General features: G+C 35.3%; 1 protein-coding gene across 1 annotated transcript in view; it reads left to right on the plus strand.

The window, feature by feature from the left end:
• Med (Smad/Smad4 homolog Medea) overlaps positions 1-21,120 on the plus strand; it is a 278,163-nt gene that overhangs the window by 239,936 nt on the left and 17,107 nt on the right. Inside the window, exons 13-14 of the mRNA XM_090413229.1 lie at positions 1,957-2,125; positions 18,918-19,056. Coding sequence (XP_090269355.1) covers positions 1,957-2,125; positions 18,918-19,056 — 308 coding nt within the window. The remainder of the gene's footprint in view (positions 1-1,956; positions 2,126-18,917; positions 19,057-21,120) is intronic.

Raw genomic sequence — 21,120 nt, forward strand, 5'->3', positions numbered from 1 at the left:
AAATTTAGGGGACATATTGCAAAGGTGGTGAAGGTGACACAGAGGATTGCTGTAATTATGAGGACACTGACCTGCAGATATAAAAGGGTTATCATTCCATTGTATAAGTCTCTGATCAGACCACACTTAGAATTGTTCTCAGATTTGGTCCCCAGGATTTGAAGGGGATAAATTAACTGTGGAAATGATACAAAGACGGATGACAAAGATGGTTTCAGGACTGTACAAGGATAGTTATGAGGATCGGCTGAGAGAATGTGGACTGCAGAGTTTGGTGGATAGAAGGAGAGGTGATACTTTTAAACTGTTGAGAGGTGGTTACAGGGTTGACACTGGGGAGTTCTTTCGCTTGGTTGAACAGCGGGAAGGAGTGATGACAAGAGGCCATCCCTGGAAGTTACGAAAGGAAACTGTGAGCAAGAGGGTGAGAAGTGGTTTCTTTGCATGGAGGGTAGTTGAACCATGGAATGCGCTGCCTGATGGAGTGGCGAGAGCAAGAACGGTCAATGAGTTTAAGGAGTGGTATGATAGACTTTGTGTTTCTTAGGGGGGGACCTCCCCTCGATGAGTCTTGACAGACTTTATGTTCTTAGGAAGGACCTCCCACGATGAGTCTTTTGACTCCATGGAGGCCTGAATAATAATAATTATTATTATTATTTAGTTTTTTTTTTTGAAGTGAACGTAGCATATTAGATTGTACATCTCATAAGTTGCTTTCATCTCTAACAATGCTAACAATGTCTAGTTCCTTTCTAATATCTTAATTTTTAATGTGATTCTGCCATTGATGCCATCTATTTACTCGCCTAATTTTTCTCATAGCTGTAGTCTCTAGTCTTTGATTTTATTTCTAATCCAGCACTCAGATCCATGATTTAAAACTGGTTTGAATGCTATCACGTATACTGCTGGTTTTGTGTTTGACTAATTTCACTCTTATTCCATATAAATTTATTCATCCTGCTCCCCACCATACCATTTTTGCTTATTATGTTGTTGTCTATCTCCAAATTTAATTTGCCATCCTCACTAAAAACTGTGCATCAATAGCTGAAATAATTTACTTGTACTATAGATTTTCTTTCCACTAAAAATGCAGCTGAAGTTTTCTATGTTCCTACCTATTTTCATAGTTTTTGTTTTTTTTATTGCTGATTTTCATGCCAAATTTGTTAAAGATATTATTCACTTTCCTCAATAAATCTGTAACAAATAATAATAACAGGAGTGCATCACCTGCATAAAGCAAAGAGCTAAGTTTTAATATCTCCAATTCTAATATCTGGTTTAATGTCACTTTCTTTCATAAAGTGATCCATACAGATGATGAATAAGAGTGGAGATGATGTCTTTGTTTTACCCCTGATTTTACGTCAAACTATCTTCATATATTTTCCTCAATTCTAACTGCCAAGTGACAACTTAAATATAGACTATGTATTGCTCTGTATAGTGTTCCGTTTACTCCATATAATTATAGTTTTCAAATGCTTTCTTCTGGGCATCTTGTCAATGCCTTTTCCATATCTACTAAACTTAAATTCAGATATAAATACAGTCATGTTCCCATGATTTCTCAACGATTTGTCGTAAAGTGAAAATGTGATCTTGACAACCTCTATTTGTCCTGAACCCATCTTGTTCAAGTTTCCCTTCCGCAGTTTTTCTCAACCCCTTTTCAAGTATGCTTGTACAAATCTTACTTGGAACACTTTTCTAATTCTGCTGTCTATTTGACAGCTGAATTAGCAAAGATGTTTTTCATAAAGTAAAAATCTGCTCTTGGCAGTTCTATTTAGCATAAACCAACTTTTTCAAGTTTAGTTTGGGTATGTTCAAGAAATCTGAACACAGACCTCTATAATTGTTATATTATGCTTTTTTTTTTCTTTATGCCTTTTCCTTATGTGTAAACTTATATATATCTAAACTATAAAATTATATGAATTGCAGATTACATATTGGAAAAGGGGTTCAGCTAGATTTAAGAGGAGAAGGAGATGTTTGGTTAAGATGTCTGAGTGATCATAGTGTTTTTGTGCAGAGTTATTACCTTGACAGAGAAGCAGGAAGGGCTCCTGGAGATGCTGTACATAAAATCTATCCCAGTGCCTATATTAAAGTAAGTTTTAAATGATGTAATTGATTCCAGTGAACTGATAAACCCTATGACAATAATACTTTCAGCATTTTTTTGAGTCTTTTATCTGTTTTTTTTTTTTTTTTTAATGAAAGATTTGATTCTAACAGAATGTGAATTCAAAGGACTCAAGGAGTAACTTATTTTATTGTATTAACGAAAATTATGAGAAATTTAATTTTTCTGTTGTTTCATATAAGTTTATGTAGTTGATTTCCTATCATACCAACTTTTCTAATTTTGTTGTCTATTTCCTAAATTGTGGCTAAATAGTAGAAATGTTTTACTTTTTCTTTCAGGACGTAGTTGATGTTTTCAATATTCTGTTTTTTTATTGCCAATTTTCATACTTAATTTATAACAGAGTTATTCAGTTTAGTTAGGGAATCTGCAGGCTTGTACTGGAGTTATTTAAGAGTATAACATCATCTAAATAAAGTAAAGAGCAGAGATTAATTCTGGTAGCAGGTTTAATGTCATTTTCCTTCATAATGTACAGCTTTGTCTCACACCTGATCTCATCATATCATCTCCAATTCTAACAACTGCCTTAAAACTCAAATACAGACTGTATTGTATGATATAATGTCCCATTTACACTATATAATTGTAGAGCTTTGAACAGCTTTTCTCTTGACACCTTGTCAAGAGAAAAGCTGTTCAAACTTAAACTTAACTAATACAGATTCTTGTGAAATTCTGTATGGTCTTGAACCCAGCATGTTTGCATAAATCTTATCAGGAACACTCAAGTACTGAAATTCCTCTGTAATTCTCATATTCAGATTTATTTCCCTCTTATAGATGGGTATATGAGAGCTCTATCAAGTCATCTAGAATTTGACCCTTTCACCAGACTTTCATTCAGAAAACCTGGTCAAAGGGTCTTTCTCACTGCATTGTGAAAGCCTTTTTTTCAAAGGGTCTTTTCTCACTGCATTCAGAAAAACCATTGACCAGGCTTTCTGAATGCAGTGTAGCCACTATAACATTTTTCAAATATCATCTGCTCCAACTGATCTTCCACATTTCAGGTTTTTGATAGTTTTTTCTACCTCAAGTATTAATATGTACTCCTAGTTACATTCCTCATTGTTTTCTAAACTGTGCTGTCACTGCTTGTTTCATTGAGCTGCTTCCTATTTTTTACATTTCATAAAGTGTTTCCAAATCAGATTGATTTGTTTTCATTGTGGGGAAGTGGGGAAAAAAAAATTTTAATTATAAACTTAAGAAAAAATAAATTGAAATTATCATCTATAATTTTTAACTTAACAAGTTATTAAATGTGATCCAAATTTAAAAATAAAACTGGACAATAATAATTTCACCACCATACATTACAGCAGGGCTGTCCAAAACACGGCCTGCAGGCCACATGCGACCCTCGGTGCGATTTTGTGCAGCCTACCTGTGGGTTTTGATTTTCACAAGCAAAAAAATAAAATAACAGTTTGAACCGAATGCGTATTAGATATTTTAATTCTATCACTAATCAATAACCTCAGTGTTAGTTATTTTATTTAGTGCACACCTACTAATTGAAGAAGGTAAAGAATTTGAATTAGATATAAATGCAAAAAAAGACCAAATTTATGGAAATCTAAAAGAAAGCAGATCCGAACCAGAGATATTCATAAACAATATGTAAATTAAACATACAACAGAATACAAAAATTTAGGCACCTACTTTACAGCAGATGGAAAGCAAGATAAAGAAATAAAAATAAGGATCTGCTCAGAAGTTCTGTGAGTATCAAGACAAAGAAAAGAATGATAAGAACATTAGTGTGACCAATTTTCACATATGGAAGTGAGACCTGGATATTCAAGAACCTCTCTGCGGCCTGAAGTAAGGCAACAGATAATGGCCTTTGAAATGCGGTGCTATAGGAGAACTCTGAAAATCCCATGGACAGAACATGTGACAAATACAGATGTCCTACAGAAAATGAGAACACAGAGATCTTTATTACTGGAAATGATCCAGAGAAGGATGAGATTGGCAGGACATGTACTGAGAGGTTCAGCAGGACAGAGGATACTAACAGTTTTAGAAGGAAAAATTATGAGAAAAGGATCAAGAGGCAAAAAACGGACATGGCTTGAAGATATAAGATCATGGACAGGATCACATGGCTATGCAGAAACAAAAAGGAAAGCCACCAACAGAGAGAACTGGAAGGACATGGTGCTGCTCCTTCTCACTGAGGAAGCTACATGAAGAAGAAGAAGAAAGAAGAGTCTTTCACTGTTTTGCTCTAACGCACATGCTCTAGGCACTCGTGGGGAACGTGAGCATGCAGTTAGTTTGTTCAGCTATCAAGGTTGTGTCGCTGCTGCTTACTAAATTACTAGATATGCATTGGATGCGGCCCTCAGTAAAGCCACATCCGATGCGATGTAAAGCCCTGCATTACAACATGAATGTCCATTCACTATTGGTACTGATTTTTCGTTAAACTAATTAACCACCTGATATGATTCATTCTGCAAATGAACTAACTCGAAGCAGATAAGTATAATAGACATGTTTATTAAGTGTAGCTGTTTTGTTGCATTTGATTTATAGTCATTATTCATGTAATAATATCGCTGTATTATATTTAAGATAACCACAAATTGGTATATAAAATGACAGATAACATTATATTTCTCATTCATCATGTTTCTGATATATACCTTCAAGGGGTGTACAGGATATGATAGTACTACATGAAAAATTTACATCATTACTAACTTCCTATCTACAATTTTCCTCTAAACCAGTCTGATTTGGAAGAAATTCAGGTCTTATATTTTTGTCTTCTAAGGCACTTTTTACTTTATCAATCCACCTATATCTTGGTCTTACTGGGTCTTTTTCCTACCAACCTGGCAGAGAACACTTGTTTGCTAATCTTTCCTCTCCCATTCTGTTTAAGTGACTATACCACCTGAGATTAGCTCTGCTGATTGCAGTCATTAAATAGTTCCATTAATTCATAATAAAATTTTAATCATTGTCTGTAATTAGTATGATACAATACTCATTTTTTGCTGAAATAAAAATTATGATAAACTAATGCTATATCTATTTCAGACTTTTAAATTTATGAAAAACCTCGAGCTGTTTTTCCCAGAAGCCTTGGCAGGAATCATACATATAATGACAACATAAAAAATGCAAATGCAAACAATAATAAGAGACATAAGAAAGAACTAAAAGAGTGAAAAAATCTGGAATTCACATTTAAATCTTAAAAGGTTACTTTAAGTTTAAATTAATGTCACTTACCTCTGATCTTTGGTTCGTTGTAGTTGGTGGAGACTAAGCTGTAGAGCAGGTGCACTCCTCGGTGAGTCTTTGGACTCCCTGGAGGTGTCTAATAATAATAATAATAATAATAATACCCTTCATAATAAACAACATAAAATATGTACACACTGTGAAAATTTAGGTTTTTACAATTAAAATCAAATTTAGGTCAAAAACACAATTTCTAAATCAGAAATTTAGAATTTTTTACCTTATAGATAAAGTCTTTCATACACAAAATGAGCAGCTACCCAAACAAGTTTCACAGCTGTTTACTTAACTTCAAATTAAGGAAATGTTTCATAATATATGTCTTGTATATTGTGCAAGATTTCTTTAAGTTACAGCTCTAAGAGAACAGTATTATTGCCAGCTGTGCACTTGGGTCTCTGTCCAGTCAGGAAGCTGACATTTCACACCATGTTCTGTCACTTTTCCCCTCCTCTCAGGCTGACTGATACTGGTTAATATTCATCACCTCTCTTCCCTTCTTTGTAATTGGAGGTGACCAAGTTGACTACTGGGTTTTCAGGTTAATTTTGATTTAATGGTGCAGACTGCACATATTTAGTTTATTATGACGATTTCAGCTAAGTGACATTAATTTAAGCTAATGGCATTTCAATACTAAGCATTATTTTGGATTTTCATTTTTATACTTTCATACTCTTCTACAGGGTGTCCCAAAATTCACGCAAGAAGTAATTTTGATAGAAAGCACAGGTTTTTAATTAAAAATTGTAATTTCTTATTGATTCATAAAGTATACAGTATAGGGTTATGCATGGAATAGCATATCGGGTAAATGGCCTCCACGGCTTTGCTTGCACATATGCACTCTTTTGTCAAAATTTTCCATGACCGTTTTGCATAAATGTGGCTGAATTTCGTTGATACAGCGCTCAATTTCCTCCTTCAAGGCATGGGTGGTCGTGGGCTTGTTGGCATAAACCTTAGACTTCAAAAAAACCCCAAAGAAAAAAGTCCAACGGCATTAAGTCACATGATCTGGGCGGCCAATTCTGATCACCAAAACGGGAAATTACACGACCAGGAAATGACTCATGCAGTAATTGAATTGTTTCTCGGGCTGTATGGCATGTGGCACTGCCTTGTTGAAACCACATGTTGTCCACATCCATATCTTGCAATTTAGGCACAAAACACTGGATTATCATGTCGCGATAGCAAGCACCATTAACTGTTATTGCCTTACCAGCCGCATTTTCGAAGAAGAATAGACCGATGATGCCTCCAGCCCAAAATCTGCACCAAACAGTGACACGTTGTGGATGTATTTGTTTCTCAACAATCACTCGTGGATTTTCTGAACCCCAAATGTCGATTAACGAAGCCATCAAGATGAAAATGAGCCTCATCGTTGAAGATGATTTTGTTCGAAAAATAAGCATCCACTTGTTGTTGTTCCATAATCCATTCAACAAACTCTCTTCACTGTGTGTGGTCATTTTTAATAACCCTGAACTGCAGCTGTCACGCTGTCTTTTTTTTCTTGTTGGCAACACTTTACCGCACAAATGGCGCTACATTTAAATCTTTCATGAATTTTGGGACACCCTGTAGTTCTTTCCTTTGTCTCTCATTATTGTTTGTGTTTGTACATTGTCATGTTGTAATTTTGTGTGCTTTATGTATGGTTCCTGCTAGTCTTTTCTTCTCTGCAATGTACAATTTTCTTTATTCTGTTTCTTGTGGTTTCTTTTTGTTCTCTTTCTTATGTTTTTTTCAGATTTCCTCTCTTTTTCCTGTGATTTCTTTTCTTCTATTTCTGATGAATTTTCTTTATTCTATTTCCTCAATTTTCTTTTGTTCTGTTTCTCGTAATTTCTTTTATTTCTTGCAGTTTTTATTCCATTGTTTTGTTTCATGGAAATGGAGTTGTGAGAATTAGTATTTTTACCCTAATTCACTATGGTGAACTTTGCATTATAATGAACTATGTCTCTGGTCCCTTAAGGCTTGCCATATCAATTATTTGCTGTGTGTTTTAATTCTTCTGAGATCCACATCATCATAATTATTGTTAGCAAACAAAGAAAACAGGTGAGAAGGCCATTGCCATCAGGTAAAAAAAGCAATAGCTATAGCATTCAACACTAAACGTGAAGATAATTAATTGCTTGAATGGTAGGCATTTTCAAGTAGTGAAACAGAGAAACATCAAAATAGAAAATTTGACTACAAGAGTTATTTGTACCTCTATTCTCACAGAAAGTTCTACTAAGGCAGAAGCAGTGGAATGTTTCAGTTTATTACAGAAAGCAAGTGACAAAGGAAAAAAATTGTTCCTTGTTGGAGATCCAAAGAGCAGAGTAGGAAATAAATACCAGACACACGACATGTTTTCAGAAAATTTAGAGAAAAGAGCAAAGCCAATTGTAATGAATATACCCAGATTTCTATTCACAACATGGACTAGTCAATCATATACCATATTGCAACATAAAGATGTGCATAAAGGGGTGCTTAAGGGTCAAAGCTGTATAACTGAGAGGAGACCTCCACATAGCCTTTAAAAGAATGCGGAGAACCGACCAGGGCTTCTGACCTAATGTCCAATCCTCACCTTCTCGTGGTGCACCCTGTTGGGTATCTACTTTGATACTGAACGAACGAGGATGGGCTGGCAATTTGGGATTTAGCCGACCAAATTGTATTCTTATTGGTTAAACCAAAATAAAAAATGATGGTACAACATGACAAAATTTCATGCCGGCTGGGGCGTCGCCCGGTTAAACAAGACCCCCGTTGTTTTCGCCAGGGAACCAGGGCGAACAGCGAAAAGTCAGCTACTGGAACAAATCTGAAAACAAACCCCAACTCGACATCACCAGAGTTAAAGATCGGTACTATCAACGTAAGAAGCCTGAATGGCAAAGAAATGGAGCTAGCTGAGGAATTAGATAAGTACCAGATCGACATAATAGGGGTGACTGAAACAAAAAAGACCAAAACTGGTGAGATCTTTCTGAGCAATAAATACAAAATGTTATATTCAGGCAATAACAATCAAGGAAAAGAAGGAGTAGCCATAGTATTCAACACAAAATACGATGCTAATCTTCTTGAATGGCAGTCAGTCTCAAGTAGAGTGATGTGGGCAAATATGAGAATGGGGAACTGGACAATGAGACTTATTTGTGCCTATGGTCCCACAGAAGGTTCTACTAAGGTAGAAGTGGAGGAATTTTTTGAGGCTTTAGAAAAAGCAACTGACACAATGAAAAAGGAAAAGTTGGTCCTTGTTGGGGATCTAAATAGTAGAGTAGGAAATGATTGTGAGACATACAAAAATATTTTGGGAAAATTTGGAGAAAAGAGCAAAGCTAATAATAATGGCAAATATCTGTTGGATTTCTGCTCAGGACATGGACTGGTTATTACTAACACCATGTTCCAACATAAAAATGTGCACAAATTCACATGGAGAGAAGAGGCTAGGAATAAGAAAAGTCTCATTGACTATGTTATTGTTGATAGTGATGTTTTCTCCCTGGTGCAGGACACCAGAGTGTACAGAGGATTTGAAATTGGAAGTGATCACTATTTAGTCTTGAGCAGGATAAAATTGAATTTCATATTGAAAAGAATAACATGTAAGAAAGTTTTAAAGCGAATAAAAGTTGAGCAGCTCTCAGATGTAAACTGTAGACTAAAATACAGAAATATTATTGAAAAGAAAATGAAAGAGTTTGAGAACACGAATCAAACCTTGGAGATTCAGTGGCAAACTCTGAAGGAAACATTGATTGATTCTGCCAGAGAGGCATGTGGTGAGGTTGTGTGCAAAGATAAAAAAATCAGAACTCCCTGGTGGACACAGGAAGTTAAAGAGGCAGTGAAGGAAAAGAAGAAAGCATATCAAAAGTTCCTGGCAAATAAGTCAGCTTTTACTCTTACAGAATACAGAGACAAATGTAAGAAAGCTAAACAGTGTGTAAAACTAGCTAAACAAAAGTCATGGGAGGACTTTGGCAAGAATATAGAAAATAAATATCAAGAAGGTGGCAAAATATTCTGGAGGTTGTTGAAGAAGCTTAGGAATGGAGGAAAGAGTGCTGTAAAAGGAATTAGAGATGATAAAGGTGAAATGAAAACAGGAGAAAAAGATATCCTTGAAGTATGGAGTAATTACTTTGAAAAACTGCTAAATGAAACAAGCAGTGATGACAGCACAGTGATAAAAAACACTGACCAGGCATGCAGTCAGGAATACATATCCATACTTGAAGTAGAAAAAGCCATCAAAGGCTTGAAATGTGGAAAGGCAGCAGGAGTAGATGATATTCGACCAGAAATGCTGAAGTATGGTGGTATAAGAGTCTTACAGTGGCTGCACTGCATAGTTCAGAAAGCCTGGACAGAGGGACGAATTCCCGATGATTGGAGTAGAGCTCTCATAGTACCCATATATAAAAAGGGAAATAAAACTGAATGTGAGAATTACAGAGGTATTTCCCTACTGAGTGTTCCTGGCAAGATCTATGCAAGTATACTTGAGAAACGGTTGAGAAGAATTGTGGAAGAAAAGCTGGGTGAAGAACAAGCTGGATTCAGGCCAAATAGAGGCTGTCAGGATCAGATCTTCACTTTACGACAAATAGTCGAGAAAGCATGGGAATATAACAAAGATCTGTATTTAAGTTTTGTCGATTTGGAAAAGGCATATGACAAGGTGCCAAGAGAGAAGCTATTCAATACGCTGCAGTTATATGGTGTCAATGGGGCATTATATCGAGCAATACTTAGTCTTTATTTGAGTTGTGAGTCAGCAGTTAGAATTGAAGGAAGTACAGGAAGATGGTTTAATGTTAAATCTGGCGTGAGACAAGGATGTACATTATCCCCTCTGTTATTCATTATCTATATGGATCACATTATGAAGGAATGTGGTATTAAACCTGATATCAAAATTGGAGATGTTAATGTCAGCTCTTTGCTTTATGCGGATGATGTTATACTTCTAAATAAATCCGCTACAAGTCTGCAAGATTCTCTGACTAAATTGAATAGCTGTTGTAATAGATATGGTATGAAGGTCAGCAATAAAAAGACAAAGACAATGAAAATAGGCAGAATCATTGAAAATGTCAACTGTGTTGTGAATGGAGAACCTGTGGAACAAGTAAAACATTTCAGCTACCTAGGCACAATATTTACTGAAGATGGTAAACTAAATATAGAAATAGACAACAGAATCAGCAAAGCTGGTATCGTGGGAAGTCAATTGAATAAATTCATATGGAATAAGAAAGAAATTAGTCGGAACACTAAATTAGCTGTATACAAGACTGTGTTCAAACCAATTTTAACTTATGGATCTGAGAGCTGGGTCAGAAGTAAAACACTTGACCAAAGACTAGAGACCGCAGATATGAGAGTCCTGAGAAAGATTAGAGGCGTGAACAGATGGCATCAATGGCAATATCATATTAAAAATGAGGATATTAGGAAAGAACTTGACATTGTCAGCATCCAGGAATGCATTAGCAGAGCTAATCTCAGAAGGTATGGTCACTTAAATAGAATGGGAGAGGAAAGATTAGCAAAACAAGTGTTCTCTGCCAGGTTAGCAGGAAAACGACCCAGAGGAAGACCAAGATATAGGTGGATTGATACGGTACAAAGTGCCTTAGACGACAGAAATATAAGATCTGATAATGTTGGAGTCTTGACAAGTAACAGACTGATTTGGAGGAAAATTGTAGATAGGAAGTTAGTAATGATGTAATTTTTTCATGTAGTACTGTCATATCCTGTACACCCCTTGAGGGTACATGGCAGGAATTTGATGATGATGATGATGATGATGAGATGTGCATAAATTCAAGGGTGGTCTGAAAAATTCTCATCCTCTACCATAGATGGTAACACTAGCAGCGAGATTATTTTTTTCTAAGTTGATACATCTGTCATAAGCATTCAGCGAAATTGCAAGTCATTCTATCAAGTAGTTTGTTTTATACAGCTGTCTGAAGCAAAACTATCATCTGTATCCCTTGAAATGGATAAAATTAAGTATCATGTGGTTATAAAATTCTTGCAAAAGAAGGTTTAACGGCAAAAGAAATTCATTTGAAGTTCATAAAAGTTTATGGGCACACTCGTTTTTGACAATTAAGAAATGGGCTGCCGAGTTTAAACGTGGCGGTACCAGCCTTGAAGATAATCCACATGAAGGATGTCCAAAAAGTGTAACAATACCAGAAATCATTGATCAAGTGCACGATATGGTATTGGATGACCAGCGAGTCAAAGTGCTTGAAATCGCTGAGACTATAGGCATTTCAAAAGGACGTGTAAGATATGTTTTGCATGAAGAATTGCATGAAGCTTTGCGCAAGATGAGTGTTACGCTTGCCCATAGCAGATCAAAAATGCACTCGCATGAAAATCTCTGAACAGTGCTTGGAGCATTTTAACAAGAATAAAACTGATTTTGTATGTCGATTTATTACTATGGATGAGACTTGGATTCATCATTACACACCAGAATCTAAACAGCAGTCAAAGCAATGGACAGAAGGCAGTTGTTCAGTGCCAAAGAAGACAAAGTCTGTTCCATCAGCACTAAAGGTCATGCATCGGTCTTTTGGGATGCTAAAAGCATTTTGTTCACTAATTATCTTGAAAAGGGTAAAAGAATAACTGGGAAATATTATTCCGATCCTTTAACTAGACTAGACAAAAAAATTCATGAGAAAAGACCCAGTTTGTAGAAGAAAAAAATCATCTTTCATCAGGACAACGCACCTGCCCACAAAGGTGTTTTGGCAATGGGAAAATCAAGTGACCTGCATTGTGAATTGTTGGAACATCCACCCTATTCCCCCAGTGGCTCTCTCTGACTTCTATCTCTTCCCCAAACTAAAACTCTTCCTCGCTAGTCAGCATTTTCTTCGAATCAAGAGGTGAACAGGATAATGGCTTGGTATCCATGCTTGGATAAAGGATTAAACCAAGTGAAAAAACTTCCAACACACACACAATCTCTTTAACTGTGTTATTGTTGGTAATGATATCTTTGTACTGATTTAGGATGCAAGAGTATAAAGAGAATTATATGAATTGAGTAACGTTTAGTTTTGAGTAGGATAAAAATTAATTTCCTACTTAAAGGAAAAATATTTACACAAGTTTAATAAGAATCAAAGTTGAGCAGCTTTCAGAAGTGTACTATAGACTCAAATGTACAAATATTATTCAAGGGGGAAAAAAAATGGTGCCAAAAACAAAAACCAAACCTTGGAGACTCAGGTAGACTAAATAATGCATAGATTGATTCAGCAAGGATAGAAAAATTGCAACTTACCAGTATGTAAGTTAGAATATCCTCTGAGACTATACAGAGAAAAATATATAATGAATCTAGCTGTTTGGTAAAGAGCTTAACAAAAAATCATGAGGGATCATTTGTTAAGAATAAAAAGGATAAATATCAGGAAAGTGACAATGTTCTATTCTGAAGGCTAATGGAGTTGGAGAGTTTAGAAATGAAGATAACAACTGTCAAAGGAAAGATGAAAAAGGTGACTTAATACTGAGGCTGCTCTGTACATCTATATGCTACACCATGATAAAAGTTTCTCCACAAAATGCCATTGTTTTAGTTTTATCTATGTATATTTTCATTTCAAACTGTTCTTCTATAATGTTTAAATTATATATTGCTCTTTGTAAATTGTCTTCCTCATCTGATATTATTACCTGATCATCTCCAAATAATAATAATAGAGTATTTATTATATTATTCTGGGAAATTTCTGTATACCTGGGCTATTTGAAGTGTTCCGCTGTATTGATGTTTCATTAATATAAATATTAGAAAGTGTTGTAGACAGCAGACATCCTTGTGAAATTTTACATTCACATACTAGAAATGTTTTTTGGCTCCATTTGATTAGGTTTATCTTTCAGATATTGCTTTATGCTCAGTACATTTTTTTAGGATTCATTTCCTATGACATTCCATATGTATATATCCCAAAACAGTGGGAAAAAAATCCAGCATTGTGCTCTTACTTGAAATTGAATTAAGGTGTTTTTAACCTGTATTTTCCAGTGTCAACAAAACCAGATTGAAATTTGATATCTGTGGCTCAAAAATGAAATATTTTCTGTTGACCCAGGAATATTACTGGAACAAGTAACCCACTATCAGAAGGCTCAAAATTACTATATTCACTTTCAGAATCATTCTTGAATCAGTATATTTGCTGTTAAGAATGTTCTCTGAATCAGACTCCAGTAACTATTCCCTAGCTTGTGCTGCTGTAACACTTTCACACAATAAATTCAAGAACAATAACGAGTAATCTATTTTTCAATGCCAAACACTGTATCGAAGCTGTGGGAGAGTATATTGATTGAAATAAATGATTTGAATAATTATAATTGGCCTGTTTTATTTTCTATCAAAAGTTCGGTTTCTTTTTGGACAGAGGGTGTATAACATCATCAGCATAAAGTAAAGAGCTGAGATTAACATCTCCAATTTTGATATCAGTTTGAATACCACTTTCCTTCATAATGTGATCCATATTGATAATAAATAACATTGGGGATAATGTACATCCTTGTCTGACACCAGATTTAACATTAAACCATCTTCCTGTACTTCCTCCAATTCTAACTGCTGACTCAGATTAAAACTCAAATAAAAACTTAGGTATTGCTTGATATAATGTTCCTTGGACTCCATACAACTGTAGCATTTTGAATAGCTTTTCTCTTGGCAACTTGTAATATGCCTTTTCCAGATCTACAACACTTAAATACAAATCTTTGTTATATTCCCATGATTTCTCAACTATTTGTCATAAAGTGAAAATCTGATCTTGACAGCCTCTATTTGGCCTGAATCCCACTTCTTCACCAGGCTTCCCTTCCACAATCCTTCTGAACTGTTTCTCAAGTATACTTGCATAAATCTTACCAGGAACACTAAGTAGTGAAATACCTCTGTAATTTTCACATTCAGTTTTATTCCCCTTTTTATATATATATGGGTACTATGAGAGCTACAGGTATTGTAGCTCTCATAGTACCCATAACGAATCCAATCATTTGGGATTCGTCTCTCAGGAATATGGAGTGCAGCCACTATAAGACTTTTATACCTCCATACTTGAGCGTTTCTGGTCGAATATCATCTACTCTCACTGCCTTTCTACATTTCACTGTTTTGATGCCTTTTTCTACCTCAAGTATGGATATTATTCCTGATTGCATGCCTGTTGAGTGTTTTTTACTACAATTCTGTCACTGATTGTTTCATTTAGCAATTTTTCGAAGTTATTACTCCATACATCAAGGATATCTTTTTCATGTCACCTTTATCATCTCTGATTCCTTTTACAGCACTCTTTCCTCCATTTCTGAGCTTTTCCAACAGCCTCCAGAATATTTTGCCACCTTTTTGATATTTATTTTCTATGTTCTTACCAAAGTCTTCCCATGACTTTTGTTTAGCTAGTTGTACACAGTGTTTAGCTTTGTTACATTTGTCTCTGTATTCTCGAAGATAATAAATAATAATCTGACTTATTTGCCAGGAACTTTTGATATGCTTTCTTTTTTTCCTTCACTGCCTCTTTAACTTCCTGTGTTCACCATGGAGTTGTGATTTTTCTATCCTTGCAGACAACCTTACCACATGCCTCTCGGACAAATACAGACCTTTGGACCTTTGAACACACATACAAATAGTGCAGTGGGTCAAATTCTTAGCATTTCAGTGGTTTTAAACCACCCATAAAGTGAGGCAGGGTGTGTGCGCACAACCACTGATTTCTATGTAACACATAGAAATCAGTGGTTGTAATTAGTTATTGTGTCAACCAATCCAATTGAATGTTGTGATTTGTCATGAGTTGTTATTTTTGTTTTTTGAGTTTCATCTGTTTTGTGTGTGAACTGTGAACTGATGTGTTTAGGACACCGATATAGACAAATTTTTAATATAGAATTTTCTATAAATAATTTATAACTTTTTTGCCCATATTTACAATGGGGAAACAGTGCTGACTCTGTATATCCCATTTTCTGCCAGAGCTTTCATGGATTGTATGATTATAATCGAAGGAAGTTTGAACTTGTGTATAAATAAGTAAGTAAAACAAGTTATTTCAGCCTTTCTTTGGTTCATCCCAGAAAAATAATAATTTCCCAAGTGATTGCTCTGTGCATTTTATATGGCTATATTTAAAAATCATATCAAAATTCAAATTATCTGTCACCCTAGTATTTGCCAGTGATAATCTAATCTTACCATGAAGTGAGTTATAAATTGTTGGCGCTCTCAGTTATTGAGCCTTGTCTCACTGCAAAAATGCCACAACTTATCCGTACCAACTAAAAGCTTGAGGTAAATATTGTGGAAAAGATATGCTTCAGAATTCTCCATGAAGTAGTTAGGTATTTTTGATATATAAAGGAGATTTGTGAAAGAAAAGCTGAAAATAATATTGAATTATCATCATCATCATCAAATTCCTGACATGTACCCTCGAGGGGTGTACAGGATATGATAGTACTACATGAAAAATTTACATCTTTACTAACTTCCTATCTACAATTTTCCTCCAAATCAGTCTGTTACTTGTCAAGACTTCAATATTGTCATTATCAGATCTTATATTTCTATCATCTAAAGCACATCATACTGTATCAATCCACCTATATCTTGGTCTTCCTCTGGGTCTTTTTCCTGCCAACCTGGCAGAGAACACTTGTTTTGCTAATCTTTCCTTGCCTATTCTGTTTAAGTGACCATACCACCTGAGATTAGCTCTGCTAACGCATTCCTGGATGCTGACAATGTCTAGTTCTTTCCTAATATCCTCGTTTTAAATAAGCCTTTTCAAGGAGGACTGGCTCCCATCAGTATTTTAGACCAAGATACACCTTGAAATCAGTGTTACCTTCACTTTCTTCAGCATGCTATCAACTGTCGATATGGCTTAACTGCTTCACAACAGCATATACACAATTCTTCCCCCCCCAAATTACACTCAAACATCCTTCCTATCTGTACTGTAATTGTTTGCAGCTAGGAATCTCTCCATGTATTGTTCGACATACTAGATCAAAAAAATGACACCAAGAGAACTTACAATCTTCATTATAGGATATAAGATTTGCATATTATACAGATGCATCCATTTTCTTGCAATAGGAGAGTGAATGCAGTGCATTCACTCTACTACTACATTGATTCTACTACTCTCCCATTACCACTCTCATGATAATAAAAAAGTGTTTACAGAAACAGATTTCTCTTCTTGACTTCATCATCATCAAATTCCTGCCATGTACCCTCAAGGGGTGTACAGGATATGACAGTACTACATGAAAAAATTACATCATTACTAACTTCCTATCTACAATTTTCCTCCAAATCAGTCTGTTACTTGTCAAGACTCCAACATTATCAGATCTTATATTTCTATCGTCTAAGGCACTTTGTACAGTATCAATCCACCTATATCTTGGTCTTCCTCTGGGTCGTTTTCCTGCCAACCTGGCAGAGAACACTTGTTTTGCTAATCTTTCCTCTCCCATTCTATTTAAGTGACCATACCATCTGAGATTAGCTCTGCTAACGCATTCCTGGATGCTTCTTGACTTCATTCCATATGTTATTTTACCTCCAAACAGTTAACTGTATAAATCACAAATCCATCCATTCATTAAATATTGTTCTCATCTCAAAATCCCTTTGTGCTTTCACATGAATAGCGCTCATGAAGCATAGCTATTATTCATTTGACCTTTATGTTTTCCATATTTAAAATTTTATTAATTGATAAATTAAAGTATTCAAAGTTATCCTACTCTGACTAAATTGAATAACTGTTGTAATAGATATGGTATGAAGGTCAGCAATAAAAAGACAAAGACAATGAAAATCAGCAGAATCATTGAAAATGTCAACTGTGTTGTGAATGGAGAACCTGTGGAACAAGTAAAACATTTCAGCTACTTAGGCACGATTTTTAGTGAAGATGGTAAATTAAATATGGAAATAGACAACAGAATCAGCAAAGCTGGTATGGTAGGAAGTCAATTGAATAAATTCATTTGGAATAAGAGAGAAATTAGTTGGAATACTAAATTAGCTGTATACATGACAGTGTTCAAACCAGTTTTAACTTATGGATCTGACAGCTGGGTCAGAAGTAAAACACTTGACCAAAAACTAGAGACCGCAGATATGAGAGTCCTGAGAAAGATTAGAGGCGTGAACAGATGGCATCAATGGCAATATCATATTAAAAACGAGAATATTAGGAAAGAACTTGACATTGTCAGCATCCAGGAATGCGTTAGCAGAGCTAATCTCAGGTGGTATGGTCACTTAAACAGAATGAGCGAGGAAAGATTAGCAAAATTCCTGCTAATCTTTTCTGGGTCGTTTTCCTGCCAAGTTGGCAGGAAAACGACCCAGAGGAAGACCAAGATATAGGTGGATTGATACGGTACAAAGTGCCTTAGACGATAGAAATATAAGATCTGATAATGTTGGAGTCTTGACAAGTAACAGACTGATTTGGAGGAAAATTGTAGATATGAAGTTAGTAATGATGTAAATTTTTCATGTAGTACTATCATATCCTGTACGCCCCTTGAGGGTACATGGCAGGAATTTGATGATGATGATGAAGTTATCCTACAATTAATTGCATTGGATCAATTAAGATGAGCAGCACTCATGCACTATGCATGCTTAAAACTTTCATATACATCAATAAAAATGCAATTCATATGGTCAGATTGACATGAATTTTGTAGCGCAGGTTGCATAAGGCACACGACAGCACTAAACAGCATGCGACTCCACTGTTCAAAGCACTTCTTACTCACCAGTCTCACTCTGGTGAAACCGGTGAGAAAGCATGTAGAAAGCATTTTGAAAATTCCATAAATCTTTCTACCCATCATAATGAATATATTTCACACACCGTGAAGTGAACACAAAATTGCGTATTACGTTCAGCTTAAGTAGTTGACTCTTGATATCTAAAATATTTGATCGATTTTGTCATAAGGTCTCAAAGTGTCAAGATGAAAGAACAGAATCTTGGGGATGGCACCTGGAAGTCTGTTCTTGCATCTTTTTGTGACAATCAGCATATCTTTTTCTTCTGCAGCTTTATTTTAATCTTCAAATCCTTTTTCATTCAGATTCTGATAGCTTCATTGCTAATAAAATGCAGTCTTGTATTATTTCTCACAAAAATATACCCTACTACTCTCCCATTACCACTCTCATGATAATAAAAAAAAGTGTTTACAGAAACAGATTTCTCTTCTTGACTTCATTCCATATGTTATTTTACCTCTAAACAGTTAACTGTATAAATCACAAATCCATCCATTCATTAAATATTGTTCTCATCCCAAGTCTACGCATGCAGTTAGCTAATGGACTGTTTATAATTTCTATAAATTTAGGTTTTTGACCTCCGTCAGTGCCACCGGCAGATGCAACAGCAAGCGGCTACGGCCCAAGCTGCTGCAGCAGCTCAAGCAGCAGCTGTAGCTGGTCACATTCCTGGACCCAATTCTGTTGGTGGAATTGCTCCCGCTATTAGTAAGTATTTATGTTAGATTATTCTCATGTGTTATTTAGTATTTTATTCTTAAAAAGTTATACTTAAGTATGTAATTTTTGGCTTATTTGTTTCACAATAACAGAATGGCATTTTGTTTCATAATAACAAAATAAAATACAAAATGTAATTCTGGATGAAGGTAACTAAAATACTTTGCTTCTTCATTAGAGATTTCAGCTCTTTCAATGAATGTATTTGAGGGCCTGTAATACATTAATAGGATCACTTAAGAGTTGAAACTAGGTAACTGAGGAATGCAGAGAAGCAGTTGGGGCTTCTGACCTGATGTCCAGTACTTACCTTTCCCAAGTGCAATCTCTCTAAGTAGGTATCCATTAAAATACCTAATGAACAAAGGATGAATGGATTGGCAATTTGGGAATTGGCAAAAAATTTTTTCTGCACTGGCTTATTAAACTATGCGTACATTAATGTTTGCATCATAATCAGATATCATGACAGCTGAGAAGTCTCCTAGTTAAACAATATAGAGAAACAGAACCTGCTCTCTTTATGGTATAATTAAAATAATAAAGTTTTATGCACCATTAAATGTGAACTTTATTATTGTTTCACAGTGCTTAAAGAAAAACTCCTCTCTCTCAGGACAGAATACAGTGATTTTTGCTTAAGTAAGAACACTCATAATTAGTTTTAATGGAATAAATACAGCACAGAGAACTAATTAGATCCAATTTTAATAGCTCCTATATTTCACCTCTGTCAGAAAGACATATTCTCGGGTACAATATAAAAATTGTAATAACACACATGAAAACAGTAAGTAGAAGATGGTAGACTAAAATCCTGAAGTTGTGGGGTGGGGGAGCACCCTCTATGAATACCGGTGGCTGTAGAACAGGCTGTGTAAAAATTAATGCTTCCCAAATCTTGAAGTTTAACACAATCGCATTTATTTAGATTGGGTTGATTTTTTAAATCTGTTACCGATTCAAAAAAAAAAAAAAAAAAGTATTTTGAGTTTGTATTTGCTGTGGTGAAGCAAAGTAATCTTTTTGCTTCACTACCTGTGCAGTGCTTTCAAATAGAAAGTAGTGCAGATGTGGTTAAGTGCTATAATCTGTATGTTGAGATGGATTTAAGGCATAATTATTTTGTTAATCTTTCTGGCATTGTACAAGAAGGCATAGTAATAAAAAAGAGTTCAGTTGCGAGGGAAGTTCTGGTCGGAGATTCTGTTGATAAGGATTTTAATAATACCATATTATCGAGGGAGGGGTAGATGAGAAAGTTTGTGTATGTATCTACCTACCTGTGTGGGTTAGTTTTCTCTAAACTAAGAAAGGAAGGATTCCATTGGGAAAATGTGTAGTAACTGTATTTAGAAAAAGCAAGTTATTGTTATTTTCTTTTTCTATAATGAACTGGATTCTGGGGTGGTGAATGTGAGGTAGAAGAGGAGGACAGAATAATATGTCAGAGCGGCTAGCCAAATAGAGAACACGTCATTAGTGTATCTTAGCCAGATAGAAGGTTTAAGAATGGCAGTATCAAGAGCCTGTTTTTCAATATAGAAATTGGCTAGAGAGAGAAGAACCTTCTATCTAGCTAAGTACATTGATGATGTGTTCTCTATTTGGCACATGGCTCTGACACATTTCTCTTTACTCCTCCACCACAACAGTCAGCATACCAGACTCCAGTTCATAGAAACAGAAAATAACAATAGCCTATGTTTTGTAGATACTCTGATCACACATCTTCTCAATTAACCTACAACACAAGTAGATACACACAAACTTTCCCATCATCTGCCCTAATTAACTTATCAATGTGGTATTATTAAAATCATTATCAACAAAGTCTGCAACCATATCTTCCTATCCATGGCTGCAGTACCAGAATGATTAACAAAATTGTTTCTCCCATCTCCTCACATTCCTCACAACATGCAGATTATAGCAATGCTGCTATGTTTCTCTATATCTGGGACTCCTCAGACAAAGCGGACGTAACTTTATAAAGAAATCTCTGTATTGCTTTCAAATCTCATTTGAAGCTGACTACCCTTATCTGCTCTC

The sequence above is a fragment of the Typopeltis vanoorti genome, chromosome 23 (assembly GCF_054136105.1).
Source record: "Typopeltis vanoorti isolate ZY-2024b chromosome 23, IOZ_Tvanoo_1.0, whole genome shotgun sequence".
Lineage (NCBI taxonomy): Eukaryota > Metazoa > Arthropoda > Arachnida > Uropygi > Thelyphonidae > Typopeltis > Typopeltis vanoorti.